The sequence below is a fragment of the Salmo trutta genome, chromosome 7, assembly GCF_901001165.1.
Source record: "Salmo trutta chromosome 7, fSalTru1.1, whole genome shotgun sequence".
Taxonomy (NCBI): Eukaryota; Metazoa; Chordata; class Actinopteri; order Salmoniformes; family Salmonidae; genus Salmo; species Salmo trutta.
In genome coordinates this window covers 27,156,873-27,171,093 of record NC_042963.1, presented here as the reverse complement: position 1 = coordinate 27,171,093, position 14,221 = coordinate 27,156,873, and the positions used below count along the sequence as shown (strand labels likewise).

Genomic DNA, 14,221 nt, shown 5'->3' with positions numbered 1-14,221 from the left:
CAAGTGGCCACTGCACTGGTCTGACCACCCCATTCCACTCCAGGGTGAAGTTTTCCCTAGGTGCAGATTTAGGATCAGCTTCCCCTCCCCCAATCCTTACCACTAGCGGGGAAAATGCTAAACTGACTCAGGAGCAACATCTAGGGGCAAATTCACCCTACCCCCCCCCCCCCCACACACACTCTCCAGGAAATGGCTGCATTGTGTTTGTGTGTTAAACTTAGTGTCCTCAAACTTTTTTTCGTTTCGCATTCATTGGCATTTTCTTTTTCATCTCTTCCTCCTCTAAGCGCAACTCTTCCTCATCCTCCTTGATACCCAGGCGTAAACTGGGAGAAGTGGAGAGAAAAACAAAACAGAGAAGATGTGTTAACACATGCAGACAACCACTGTCTAGCTTAAGTGGGCTTCCCTTTGTTTCTCGTCAAAGATGGGACAAGGGATTTTGTTTTTAGGGCTTCAATTCGTTTTCTTCCGCTTGGCCATATTCTGTTTGAGTTCCTCCTCCTCTCGTCTCTCCTCTTCCTGATCTTCGAAGACGGCCATTTTCAGGCTAACAGGACAGGGTGAGGCACGGGGGGCATAGCACAGGAGAGCAGAGACAGCGCACACACAGAGAGGCAGAACACAGGAGTGAGTGAGTTGAATCCATGATCTGGCAAAAAAGCAAATGGACTGAGGGTGGCAAGTCTTGGTTCTGGAAGGCTGCAGTGTGTGCAGGCTTTGGTTTCGAAACAGCCCAGCTGTAACATACCTGATAAAACGTATTGACATCTAAAAGAAACACTACGGTTAGTGGATTATTTGAATCAGGCTAAAAACACATACAGCCCTCCAGGACCAGGGTTGGCCAGCCCTGCAATAGACAAACACTTCCACCTGCAGGCATTTCTCTATGGATCCCTCTACCCCGACTGCAGTAATGACAATAGGGCTGACCCAATTGAATGGTCAACAGATTCTTTATAAATGGAGCAGTCGCAAATTGTTTATTTTTTATTTTATGGCACATGAGAAGCCTGTCTGATTCCCGCCTGTCTCAGTGGACTAATACACTGCGGAGGCGGCAAACTCCACCGGTAACGTAAGGCATGCCTGCCAGATTCGCCTTGGCACGCCAAGCAATTTGATAAAATGGAGAATGAGAAAATGTGTTAAATTGGTTTTCTTTAATGGCTACTGCTTTGGACCTGACACCATTTGTGAAGTATTCCTTAGGCCTACAGTATGTGTGAAGATAACTTGTATTGGGTATAATTTTAAATGTTGCAACAAGAAGGGGAGTGTGGCTAAAATGCACAGGGCATGTCTCTCTCAAGAATGCGCTCTCTCCCGCCAATTCATTGTTTCATAACTTCATTTTGTGAATTGTTTGCCTTTTGATTGTTAGTGTCTATCAACTCCCCATTACCAGTAGTACATTTACCATTAATCCCCATTTCTTTGTTTGGTTATGGTAATTTCTGTTAATGCATTCAATATATTATTACAGTTGTTAACCATTTTGATTGTCAGAGTGGACATGTTGTTTGCAGAGCTCACAACCTATACTACACTTGTGATAAACAAGTTTGAAACAATTTTGGGTTCCATTTACGAGTTTTGTCAATTTATCAATTTATTCATTGTGTTTTGTTTGGACCGCTCCTGTCAATGTTGAGGGTGAGCACCTGATTATGCATAGAGGTAGGCCTAGGCAACCTGACCTGTGCGCAAATGTAGAAATGTCTCAACTTTTTTTATTTAACCTTTATTTAACTAGGCAAGTCATTTGGGGATTTCTGATAGTATTTATGATTGTCTTAACCCACCACCACTAATAAACTGTGGAGCTTCTCAAAGTAATTTTTTCTTCACCTCAAACAGCAAGTAAACAAAGTGTGTTTTTACATCTACTGAGAATGACAATAGTTCCTCAGTGTATTTGAAAACGAAAGGGAGAGAGCTGGAAAGAGTTAACCACTGAGCCTTGGTGTGAAAGGGAAAATGACATGCTCCGATCCAGTGGACACGTCATAAAATACCTGATTACTTCTTATCCCTTGCGCAAATAAGGCTGTGTCTCTCTGGAGCTCACTGGGGCAGGAAACTCTGAGGGCCCAGAATAGTGATAGAATATTGCAAATTAAGATCGGTTTGAGGTCCTACTCATATCTTAAACATTTGACCTGGGGACCGATGCGTATCGGTGAATAGTTACATCCCTTGGAATTACACAACCTTTTTACCTCAGATTGGTGATGTTAGTATAAAAGTTTATAGTTAACATGATGACAAGATCAATTGCATTAAACAGATCAATATCTTTTGTTTTCTACTGTTGATTTTGTCATACACGCTGGGGGTCGCAGGACTTACATGCTGACCACACAACTAGCATTGCAAAATAAATTTACACATACATGTTATTCAAAAATTGCGGCGCCACAGCGAGCATCTGCGAGGCCAGGTGCTAAAATAGAAGTTGGTTCTATTTGTGACGCTCAACGCTCTGCAAGTCCTGCCTCTCAAATCTCCTCATTTTTAGGAGCATGTGCCATCTCATTGGTTTTTAGGAGCATATACCCACGTAGGTGAATGTAAGATGAACTGACGTCCACACTCCAGTCATTTGTAGTAATGCACTGTAAAGTTGATTGCCAACCATCATATAAAGTCCGAAGAAGAAAAAGCCTTAAGGAAGGAGGAGAGATGACGAGAAACAAATTCGGTTTTCCGTTTTATCTGTGGATTAATTGTCGGAGTAGAGGACCTTGTGCATTTCAGGTAAAATAACAACCCAATGTTTATATACAAGGAAACATTTGCTAACAGCAGCAAGCTAGCTAGCTAAATTGCCATAAATGTTTAATGCTTTTTGACCTGTCCCCAAATTAATATAATTGGTTCAGAGTTTTTGATATTTTAACCTGCATGTCCTGATCGCTTCTGGTGTGGGTGAACAAAACCAACGTGCAGGCGTTGGCGCACGTGTCTGGTTTGGTCAGCATGTTAGAACGCAGCTATAATTTCTTTTCTCAAATGGCACGAATAATTCGGGGCGGTCTCTCTGTTAGTCTCTGGCCACACACCAATACACAGATTTGACCGTCAACTATCACTTAAATAGCAGCCAATCGTTGTCACTGTTGATATCCTATGGTGGGTTGTGATTCGTTGTGGTTTGTAACCCTTTCTGCGATGGCAGCTTCCGAAATCAACATCCGCCATTCCAAAATATAGATTAAATAAGAATTTGTAGTACGCTTCAATCAACCATGTATAGGTTATTCCAAGTTTCCGCGTGACCTTCGTATAATGTATGTTTAAACAGTGCATTCAACCCAAACGTTTTGTCCCAGTTCTATTGATTTCAATATGTAATGATATGAGTGATTAACAAAAAAAGTATTGTTAAACTTACTGCATTGGTGATCCACTTCAATCAAAATGCAACACTTCAAAATGTAGCTGTGTCGTTTTCGAGCTGTGCTAGTTTTAACAGGACATGCAAACTGATTTTCCCCCTCTCGCTCTATTGATTTCAACAGGATATGAGTAATTGACAAAACAGTGTTGTGTTTCTCTTTCAGCGAGCCCTGTATCAAAATACAATACTATGAAATGTAGCTGACGGTCTTCTGCAGGTTCTCCTCTAACCAGTGAGGTAAAACATATCTCCCATTTCATGTCTTTTTAGTTGTGTACAACCAGATTTAATCAATATGAGTGATTCATTGCCACTTGTCAAAACAACCAGGATTTATGTGCTTGTGACAGTTTATAAGGTGCTTGATTAAAAAATTACAAGTAATATTATAATTGCACATTTGCTCATAGGTTTTCAATTTATCAAACTGTTTCTACATATTGGTTATTGATTTGGACATGTTAATGCTGTGTTTTGGCATAGAGCTATTGATCAAAATATATTTTGGAAGCAGTGACAGCATGCTTTTCAACTTAAGTTTTAGGAATATAAAATCCTACTTTCAAAAATAATTTCCAATGGTATTGTACTTAAATCAGTTAACTGCTGAATGAGTCCAAAAACATGCTGTGATTTATTTATTTTGATGATATATCAGAAATCACCAAATCGGGTTTGCCCTGTCTACTAACATGAGCTTCAGCCGGACCAAGTTGATAGTTGATACAATGTTTCAAGTTCGTTGCAGACAAGCAGAGTAGAGAGAAGCAATTGAAAAAACATGAACAAACTGCCATCCGTAACCAACATAATTTCTATGATTTTTTTTTTATGGATATTTGCAACCTGTAATGATTTGGTTTGTAGGCTTTATTGTAGGACATCTGTACCTAGTTAGCAAGAGAAGTTAATTGCATCGGTATATTCGGAAATTATTCAGACCCCTTGACTAACATTTTGTCACAGCCTTATTCTAAAATGTATAAAATACCCAAAAAATCCTCAATCTACACACAATACCTCAATAACAAAGCAAAAAAAGTTTTGGAAAATTCATCAAAAAGAAAAAAACAACAATACTACATTTACATAAGTATTCAGACCCTTTCCTATGAGACTTGAAAAAATTGAGCTCAGGTGCAACCTGTTTTCATTGATGATCCTTGAGATGTTTCTACAACTTGGAGTCCACCTGTGGTAAATTCAATTATTGGACATGATTTGGAAGGCACACAACTGTCTAGATTAGGGCTGTGGCGGTCACTTCATTTCGTCAGTCAGTGATTGTCAAGCAAATAACTGTCAGTCTCAAGGTAAATGACTTAATTAACAAAACACATTTAGCATCTCCTGGCTTCCATTGCATAGGCTACAAGCCCCTGATGCAGAACTTAGGTACATCTACATTTTAAAAAGTCTAATAAATCCATATAATATAGCCTATACCTGTTGTATATATTTTAGACCAGTCTAAACAAGCATGATATGAAGAAAATGTAGTTTACTTCAGAAGAACAGAATAGCCTACTCTGAGTTTTACTGATGCCAAATGGCTGTGGGCTAGAATAGTTCATTTAGCAGAAATGATTTGCTTAGAATTCCGTGGCATTATTTTAAAGTATGAAGAATACAATTGAACAAACTGAATAAAATATAATTATTCACAATTTGCGGGAGTGCGCGCATGCGGCTATTCTGTGTTGTGTGGTTAAAGAAATAGGTACTCCTATATGATTCATTTAGAGTTAATGTACTTTAGCCCAAAGTTTGTAGAACAACTCTTTTGATTTGTAATACATTGTAAGGCTGCAACTAATGATGATTTGAAAAAAGATATTGAAAGGCATACAGTGCTGTCGGAAAGTATTCAGACCCCTTGACTTATCCCACATTTTTGTTACGTTACAGCATTATATTAAAATTGATTAAATTAAAAAATAAATAAAAATGCAATCTACACACAATACCCCATAATGACAAAGTGAAAACAGGTTTGACATTTTTGAAAATGTATTAAAATAAATAATTTTATTTACCAAAGTATTCAGACCTTTTGCTATTAGACTCGAAATTCAGCTCAGGTGCATCCTGTTTCCATTGATCATTTTTGAGATACAACTTGGAGTCCACCTGTGGTAAATTCAATTGATTGGTCATGATTCTGAAAGGAACACACCTGTCTATATAAGGTCCCACAGTTGACAGTGCATGTCAGAGCAAAAACCAAGTCATGACTTCGAAGGAATTGTCCGTAGAGCGCTGAGACAGGATTGTGTCGAGGCACAAATCTGGGGAAGGGTACAAAAACATTTCTGCAGCATTTAAGGTCCCCAAGAACACAGTGGCCTCCATCATTCTTAAATAGAAGTTTGGAACCACCAAGACTCTTGCTAGTGTTTTCCGCCCAGGCAAACTGAGCAATCGGGGGAGAAGGGCCTTGGTAAGGGAGGTGACCAAGAACCTGATGGTCACTCTGAAAAAGCTCCAAAGTTCCTCTGTGGAGATCAGAGAACATTCCAGAAGGACAGCCATCTCAGCAGCACTACAACAATCAGGCCTTTATGGTAGTGGCCAGACGAAAGCCACTCCTCAGTAAAAGGCACGACAGGCCACTTGGAGTTTTCCAAAAGGCACCTAAAACAAGATTCTCTGGCCTGATGAAACCAAGATTGAACTGTTAGGCCTGAATACCATGTGTCACGTCTAGAGGAAACCTGGCACCATCCCTACGGTGAAGCATGGTGGAGGCAGCATCATGATGTGGGGATGTTTTTCAGCGGCAGGGACTGGGAGACTAGTCAGGGTTGAGGGAAAGATAAACAGGGCAAAGTACAGAGAAATTCTTGATGAAAACTTGTTCCAGAGCACTCAGAACCTTAGACTGAGGTGAAGGTGCACCTTCCAACAAGACAATGACCCTAAGCACACAGCCAAGACAACAGAGTGGCTTCGGGACAAGTCTCTGAATGTCCTTAAGTGGCTCAGCCAGAGCCTGGACTTGAACCTGATCGAACATCTCTGGAGAGACCTGAAAATAACTGTGCAGAGACGATCCCCTCCAACCTGACAGAGCTTGAGAGGATATGCAGAGAACAATGAGAAAAACACCCCAAATACAGGTGTGCTGAGCTTGTAGCATCATACCCAAGAAGACTTGAGGCTGTGATCGCTGCCAATGGTGCTTCAATAAAGTACTGAGTAAAGGGTCTGAATACTTGTGTAAATGTGATATTACCGTTTTAAATTAATACATTTGCAAAAATGTCTAAAAACCTGTTTTGCTTTCTCATTATGGGGTATTGTGTGTAGATTGATGAGGGGAATTTAAAAAAAGATATTTTAGAATAAGGCTGTGACGTAACAAAATGTGGAATAAGTCAAGGGGTCTTGACTTATATCTCTGTGTTCTGCGCCAAGTTCTTTAGCTTCTCATGGCTCACGGTGTATTATACAATGTATCCATTGTGCAGAGGCGGGCGCTCTTGCATTAAAATCTAAATAAAATTGTATTGGTTGTGTACACATTTTGAAGATGTTATCGCAACTTTTAGATTTGTATGATTTTCATTTAGATAGATTTTAGATTAACCACATGGCAAAAACGTTATTATAATTGAAATGAAACAGTTCCATGAAAATGTGCATAGAGCCCCACAGTGGAGGTGCCATAATACCCATAAAACCTAGTAGTCAAACAAGGAAATGGTTCCAATCGTTTTTTCCACCCTGGCATGACGTTTTGATAACCATGTAAATCTTTCTCGGACAAGGTGACTTTTATCAATATACTCGACTTTATTTATATATATTTTTTATTTATTTCACCTTTATTTAACCAGGTAGGCAAGTTGAGAACAAGTTCTCATTTACAACTGCGACCTGGCCAAGATAAAGCAAAGCAGTTCGACACATACAACAACACAGAGTTACACATGGAGTAAAACAAACATAGTCAATAATACAGTAGAAAAATAAGTCTATATACAATGTGAGCAAATGAGGAGAGATAAGGGAGGTAAAGGCAATAAATAGGCCATGGTGGCAAAGTAAATACAATATAGCAAGTAAAACACTGGAATGGTAGATTTGCAGTGGATGAATGTGCAAAGTAGAAATACTGGGGTGCAAAGGAGCAAAATAAATAAATACAGTAGGGGAAGAGGTAGTTGTTTGGGCTAAATTATAGATGGGCTATGTACAGGTGCAGTAATCTGTGAGCTGCTCTGACAGCTGGTGCTTAAAGCTAGAGAGGGAGATAAGTGTTTCCAGTTTCAGAGAATTTTGTAGTTCGTTCCAGTCATTGGCAGCAGAGAACTGGAAGGAGGTGCGGCCAAAGGAGGAATTGGCTTTGGGGTGACCAGAGAGATATACCTGCTGGAGTGCGTGCTACGGGTGGGTGCTGCTATGGTGACCAGCGAGCTGAGATAAGGGGGGCCTTTACCTAGCAGGGTCTTGTAGATGACAGTGGGTTTGGCGACGAGTATGAAGCGAGGGCCAGCCAACGAGAGCGTACAGGTCGCAGTGGTGGGTAGTATATGGGGCTTTGGTGGCAAAACGGATGGCACTGTGATAGACTGCATCCAATTTATTGAGTAGGGTATTGGAGGCTATTTTGTAAATGACATATAGAATACGGCAGTATGTAATTAGCATTTTTTTTTAAATTGGGGGGGGGGCGAATATATTGATAAAAGTCACGCTGTCCTTGAGAGATTTACACAGCTATCAAAACGTCACGCCGGTGTAAGCCTACACGAAACACAGCACTTATTTTAAGTGTTTCTATAATCCCCTATGGGAAAAATGAATGGTGGAAAAACAATTGGAACCATTTCCTTGTTTGACTGCTAGGTTTTATGGGCATTATGACTCATACTGGCGTATTCTATATGAAAATAATGGGCACGTAGATCAGTAGAAATGGTCATATAAATTGGTAATTGATGTAGCCTATTACCGGCAACTTCAGGAGCATAACAGCAGCATCTAGAGGATGGGAATCGGCTGTTGTAGTGACCACATTACCACCACACCAGCGGTCACGAGTCATGAAGGCAGTCAAATTCCATGTGACTGTTTAGTCTTGGTAATTATTCTTCTCCAAGCTCTGGTGCTGCTGCTGGTCATTAGTAACCTACCAAACTTGCTAACTGCCTTATATTACACGTGAATGCACGCACCTACTACCACGTGAATGAGAGACTATTGGAGTGTGTACAGCCTGCGCAAAAAAACTAAGCAAAGCTCATGCCTTTCAAGCGACTTTTTTCAAATCATCATTAGAGTCATATCATGCAGCCTTACAATGTATGAAAAATCAAAACATATAGCCCAACGTTTGTAGAATAACTAAAGTTACATTAATAACTCTAAATTAAGCATATAGGAGTACCTATTTCTTTGTTAACCGGCACTCAACACAGAATAGCTGCATGTGTGCACTCCCTCAAATCGTTTGGAGAAAATATCCTCTCTTATTTTATTCAGCTTTGTTCAATTGTATTCTTAATACTACAGAACAATATAAAATAATGCCATGGAATTCTAAGCTAATCTTGTCTGCTAAATGAACTAGTGTAGTCCACAGCCATATGGCATAGCCAGATCAGGACCTAACATAAGGACAACTCAGAGTATGCTATTCTGTTCTTCTGAAATAGACTACATTTTCTTCATATCATGCTTCTTTAGACCTGTCTAAAATAATGGATTTATTGTGAAGGTGTAGGCTATATTACATGGATTTATTCAACATTTTAAAATGGCTTGTAGGCTATGTGTGGAAGCCAGGAGATGCTAAATGTATTTATGTTAATTAACGGTCAATTACCGCGATACCGACAGTTATTTGACAATCACCGGCTGACGAAACTGTGTGTAATATATACTCAAGTAAGGTGGACACAATTTAACACCTTGTGGGTTTGTCAATTGTCATAAAGAGAACAACATTCTAGTGCTGGATCCAAACCCATAGCCCCTTCTCCTGGGATATTAGCAGACTTGAAAGGGCATAATCAATTTAAACAATAGGTTGATGGGTACACCAAAGGGGTATGGACTAGGGGTTGTTTTTGGACCAGTCCTAGAACACACCAGAGGTCTCATCTCCCCTCACCAATGGCTTACCTCCTAGCCTCCTCTTTTTGCTGGTCTTTCCAACTGCTCTCCATGAACTTTAATGCATAGTCACTCTCCTCTTTGTATCTAGGGCAGAAAAAGCACACAAAACACATTAGTCAGGACCTTGAAGTGGAATGGAACAAACTACACCAAGTGCTTTTGTGTGACTTCAAAAAGCTTAAACACTAGTGAAATGCAGTTAACTGGGAATTTCAAACAAGAAGAGGACATAACTATAGACAGCCTCAAAAACAGCCATCACACTTCTAGGGTTATTTGGTGAAGACCTTGACGGTGTGTGGGTGTGTGTGCTTCTAGGGGGTTTAGCGTTATAATTAGTGTTAAAGGTTAGGTTTTGGGGTTAAGGTTAGGATTCTGGAAAATAGGATTTTTAATGGGAATAAATTGTGTCCCCACAAGGTTAGTACAACCAGACTGTGTGAGAGCCTTACTTGGTCCGGTCGTAGCCAAAGATTTCCTTGATGTGTTTGGAGATTGTCTCTTGGTCCTCCCCTTCATCGTCGATGAAGTCCTCCATCTCAGAGTCGTACTCCTCCTCGTCCTCGTACTTCCTCTTGTAGGCCGAGGTGATTGGCGAACGAATCGTGCCTGGGGAAAACAGGGGTGTACTCATTAGTGCACACAGTGTTAAAACGTTTTGCACAATAGCAACACCTTTTGCAACGGAAAACAAAAACAAGTGTTTATTGGACAAATGCAGATAGTCCCTCCAGTTTCGGTCCTCTTACTTCCGTTTGCTTCCTAGTGAACACACCCTGGAAAATGTGCCTGTGTAAGAGAGGTCTAGGACGGGGAAGGGAGGCTGACCCTTAGAGCTGTGCTATATGGACAAAAATCCATATCAAAATCCATTTACCGAATTATCATACTGATACATTTAACGATACATTTTAAAAATGTATAAGCCCCACTCTAAATCTTTCATACTTCTGACATAGCGTTCCAAAGAATAACTACTCTTCTTATGCGGTTTAAGCTAGAAAGGCATTCAAACTTCCAAACGTGTAGACCAGTCTGGATTAGTGTGCTATCATACAAAGTTGATATATTTTATACTTTTTAAACTATAAAGCTTTTTGGGAGACTTGTTCCATGTAGTGAATCTGTTATTCAATGCATTTCTATAGGCTAATAGCAGTAACGTCAAATTCAATGTTTCTTAAAGAAAAAATAAATAAATATATATTACACACACACACACATTTTCATTATACCTTAAGTTCATTATACCTTAAATTTTCATTATACCTTAAGTGCTATTAAAATTCAAAATCAAATAGCTAAATGATCCTTGGCATGACCATTTTATAACAATTTCATATAGCTTAGTAACCCCCCTAAATATATTTTATTTAGAAAATTAATTAATTTGCCCATGTTAATCATAAGACATGAACAAAATGTATCAGTGATCATGTATCATATTTTCCTGCAACCTTCTGAAATGGCACAGGAATGACCCTGTCTGTGTGTGTGCGGTGCCCACGTCTGCACTTTGTGTCGTCTTTTGTGATGATGCTGATAACCTTTTACTGGTAAAGATGGAAAGGCTTTCCCAAAAAACTTCTCAACTAAATGTAAACTACAAAGCAGCCTACTGTCGTTTTGACCACTTTCCCAACAACTTAGACAAAACATGAAATCTTCCTCTACTTCTCTGCCACTCAGATCTGAACATAAATATCTTTGGCCAATCAAACGATACAGCCGTTTTAGTAATAACATCAACAACTTTTCCTCTCAGCTTTTTTAAACAACTTCCGGTTTGACCAGAGAAAGTCAGGAAGAGCCTTTTTGTACAATTATTTTATTTCAATGACAAATCAGTTCCTGTGGTTCACACAAATTACCACATTTTCATAGGCACCCCACAGAAAATGTATAAATGTGTTAGGGACATCTGTCCAGCAGAGGGTGGTTTGCTTTTGAGCCACAAACAGTCATGCGACTTCCTTGATAAACGTTCTGTGGACATGTTTAGGGACCATAATATTGATATGTGTGTGTTGCGCATGTAGAAAAATGTTTATGAGCAAGTTAGCTAGCTAGCTATCATAGACATTGTTGACCAAGTTAGCATATATATATATATCATTACAGATACTAAAAGATACTGATGAACACTAAATCTAAAGTAGTTGTTGATTATAGGACAAAAGGGTTGGGCTAATGATGGCTAAATAATACCATTTAGGCTAATTATCCAGCTGTAGCTAAAATATGTGTTTTGTGCATGAGAAAAAAGTACATTTGTCTCATTTGCAGCTCCATTTTGTCCACAAATCTATTGGTTAAAGGCGAGTATGCAAAAATCACATTCCCATAAGGATATGAATGTTTGAGGCATTGTTTGTCTATTATATTCCAATGTGTGAGAATAGTCACATTTGAGTTATCTCCACTTTTCTTACTTTTTAATGGAATACCACTACGTGTACTCTCACACACAATTATAGTATTTGAACATAGGGTCTGACACAAACACACATTTTCTTTCCTAACAGGTCCAAAGAATAATCCCTGTCCAACTACATAAATCAGACAAAAATCATGTCATGAACATTACCTGCAAATTCTTTCAATTTTCTTTGTTTATAACTTAAAGTTGATTCAAATTCAACTCGACTTGTATCCCCCTGGGGGCAGAGGTGCTCCGAGGGAAGGGGTGCCCCCTCTCCTGCCAGTGGGTCCCTCTTCCCACTGGGCTGAAGGAGGATCAGAGAGGACTTCAAGAACATCCTTCTATTGTTCAAACCATTGTGATAAAATACGTTTTTTTTTATTCATTTACAACTTCTCTTCTGTACTCCATTATTACAGTTTTCATATACTGTGGCATTCTAGTAGGAGAGTGTATAAAAATGTAATAGTCAGTGGTTATTTCTGATGAAATGTGTGATCTAACTGCCCATCAAAGTAATAAGGTTGATATAGTAGTCTATCAAAGTACCGTAATTTCCGGACTATTGAGCGCACCTGAATATAATTTTTTTTAAATATATATTATTTTGAACATAAATAAGCCGCACATTAGAGGTCGACCAATTAATCGGAATGGCCGATTAATTAGGGCCGATTTCAAGTTTTCATAACAATCGGTAATCGGTATTTTTGGCCACCGATTTGCAGATTTTTTTGGGGAAAAAATGTGAACGTTTAATTTTTTTTAAACCTTTATTTAACTAGGCAAGTCAGTTAAAGAACACATTGTTATTTTCAATGACGGCCTAGGGACGGTGGGTTAACTGCCTTGTTCAGGGGCAGAACGACAGATTTTTACCTTGTCAGCTTGGGGATGCAACCTTACGTTAACTAGCCCAACGCTCTAACCACCTGCTTTACGTTGCCAAGGTAAGTTGCTAGCTAGCATTAAACTTATCTTATAAAAAAACAATCAATCAATCATAAACACTAGTTAACTACACATGGTTGATGATATTACTAGTTTATCTAGCCTGTCCTGCTTTGCATAAAATCGATGTGGTGCGCATTCGCGAAAAAGGACCGTCTTTGCTCCGACGTGTACCTTACCATAAACATCAATGTCTTTCTTAAAATCAATACACAAGTATATATTTTTAAACCTACATATTTAGTTAATATTGCCTGCTAACATGAATTTCTTTTAACTGGGGAAAATGTGTCACTTCTCTTGCAAACAGAGTCAGGGTATACGCAGCAGTTTGGGCCGCCTGGCTTGTTGCGAACTGTGAAGACTATTTCTTCCTAACAAAGACAGCAGACTTCACCAAACGGGGATGATTTAACAAAAGCGCACTTGCGAAAAAAAGCACAATCGTTGCACGACTGTACCTAACCATAAACATCAATGCCTTTCTTAAAATCAATACACAGAAGTATATATTTTTAAACCTGCATATTTAGCTAAAAGAAATCCAGGTTAGCAGGCAATATTAATCAGGTGAAATTGTGTCAGTTCTCTTGCGTTCGTTGCACGCAGAATCAGGGTATACAGAATCTGGCTCGTTGCGAACTAATTTGCCAGAATTTTACGGAACTATGAAATAACATTGTAGGTTGTGCGATGTAACAGGAATATTTAGACTTATGGATGCCACCCGTTAGATAAAATACGGAACTGTTCCGTATGTCACTGAAAGAATAATGTTTTTGAGATGATAGTTTCCGGATTTTACCATATTAATGACCTAAGGTTTATTATATTATAGTTAAGTCTATGATTTGATATTTGATAGAGCAGTCTGACTGAGCGGTGGTAGGCAGCAGCAGGCTCGTAATAGTCAAAGGTATATGGTTTAGAGAGAAATAGTCGACACGTCAAAATTCCTGTAATAACTTGCGGCTGAACTTGAAAGGGGTTCCTTCGTTATTTTACCGTTCATGTCTTCCATAAAGAATGTCTTAATCTACTTCAAATAATGTCTGTGTTTTGTGCTTAAACCGCCTCTGCGTTTTGATACCCATGTAAATCTCACTAGGTAACGTTTGTCAACATATTTTCATAAATCCACTCTACAAAAAAATGTATCTTCGCTTATATTGATCAGAGTTATATCCTATGGATATCTACACAGTTATAAAATTGGCAAGGTGGTGTAAGCCTAAACCAAACACAGACCTTATTTTAAGTTAATCTAAAAATATCCTATTGAATAAATGAAGGAACCGCTTTTCAGATTTTGCTAG

General features: G+C 39.0%; 1 protein-coding gene across 2 annotated transcripts in view; it reads right to left on the bottom strand.

Annotated features, from left to right (window-relative positions):
• Positions 1 to 206: 206 nt before the first annotated feature.
• spty2d1 (SPT2 chromatin protein domain containing 1) overlaps positions 207 to 14,221 on the bottom strand; it is a 40,684-nt gene continuing 26,669 nt past the window's right edge. For both annotated transcript variants that reach the window (XM_029758482.1, XM_029758483.1), the window contains 3 exons: positions 9,985 to 10,141; positions 9,539 to 9,616; positions 207 to 329 (listed from right to left, as the gene is read on the bottom strand). In XM_029758482.1, coding sequence (XP_029614342.1) covers positions 230 to 329; positions 9,539 to 9,616; positions 9,985 to 10,141 — 335 coding nt within the window. In that variant the 3' untranslated portion in view covers positions 207 to 229. The remainder of the gene's footprint in view (positions 330 to 9,538; positions 9,617 to 9,984; positions 10,142 to 14,221) is intronic.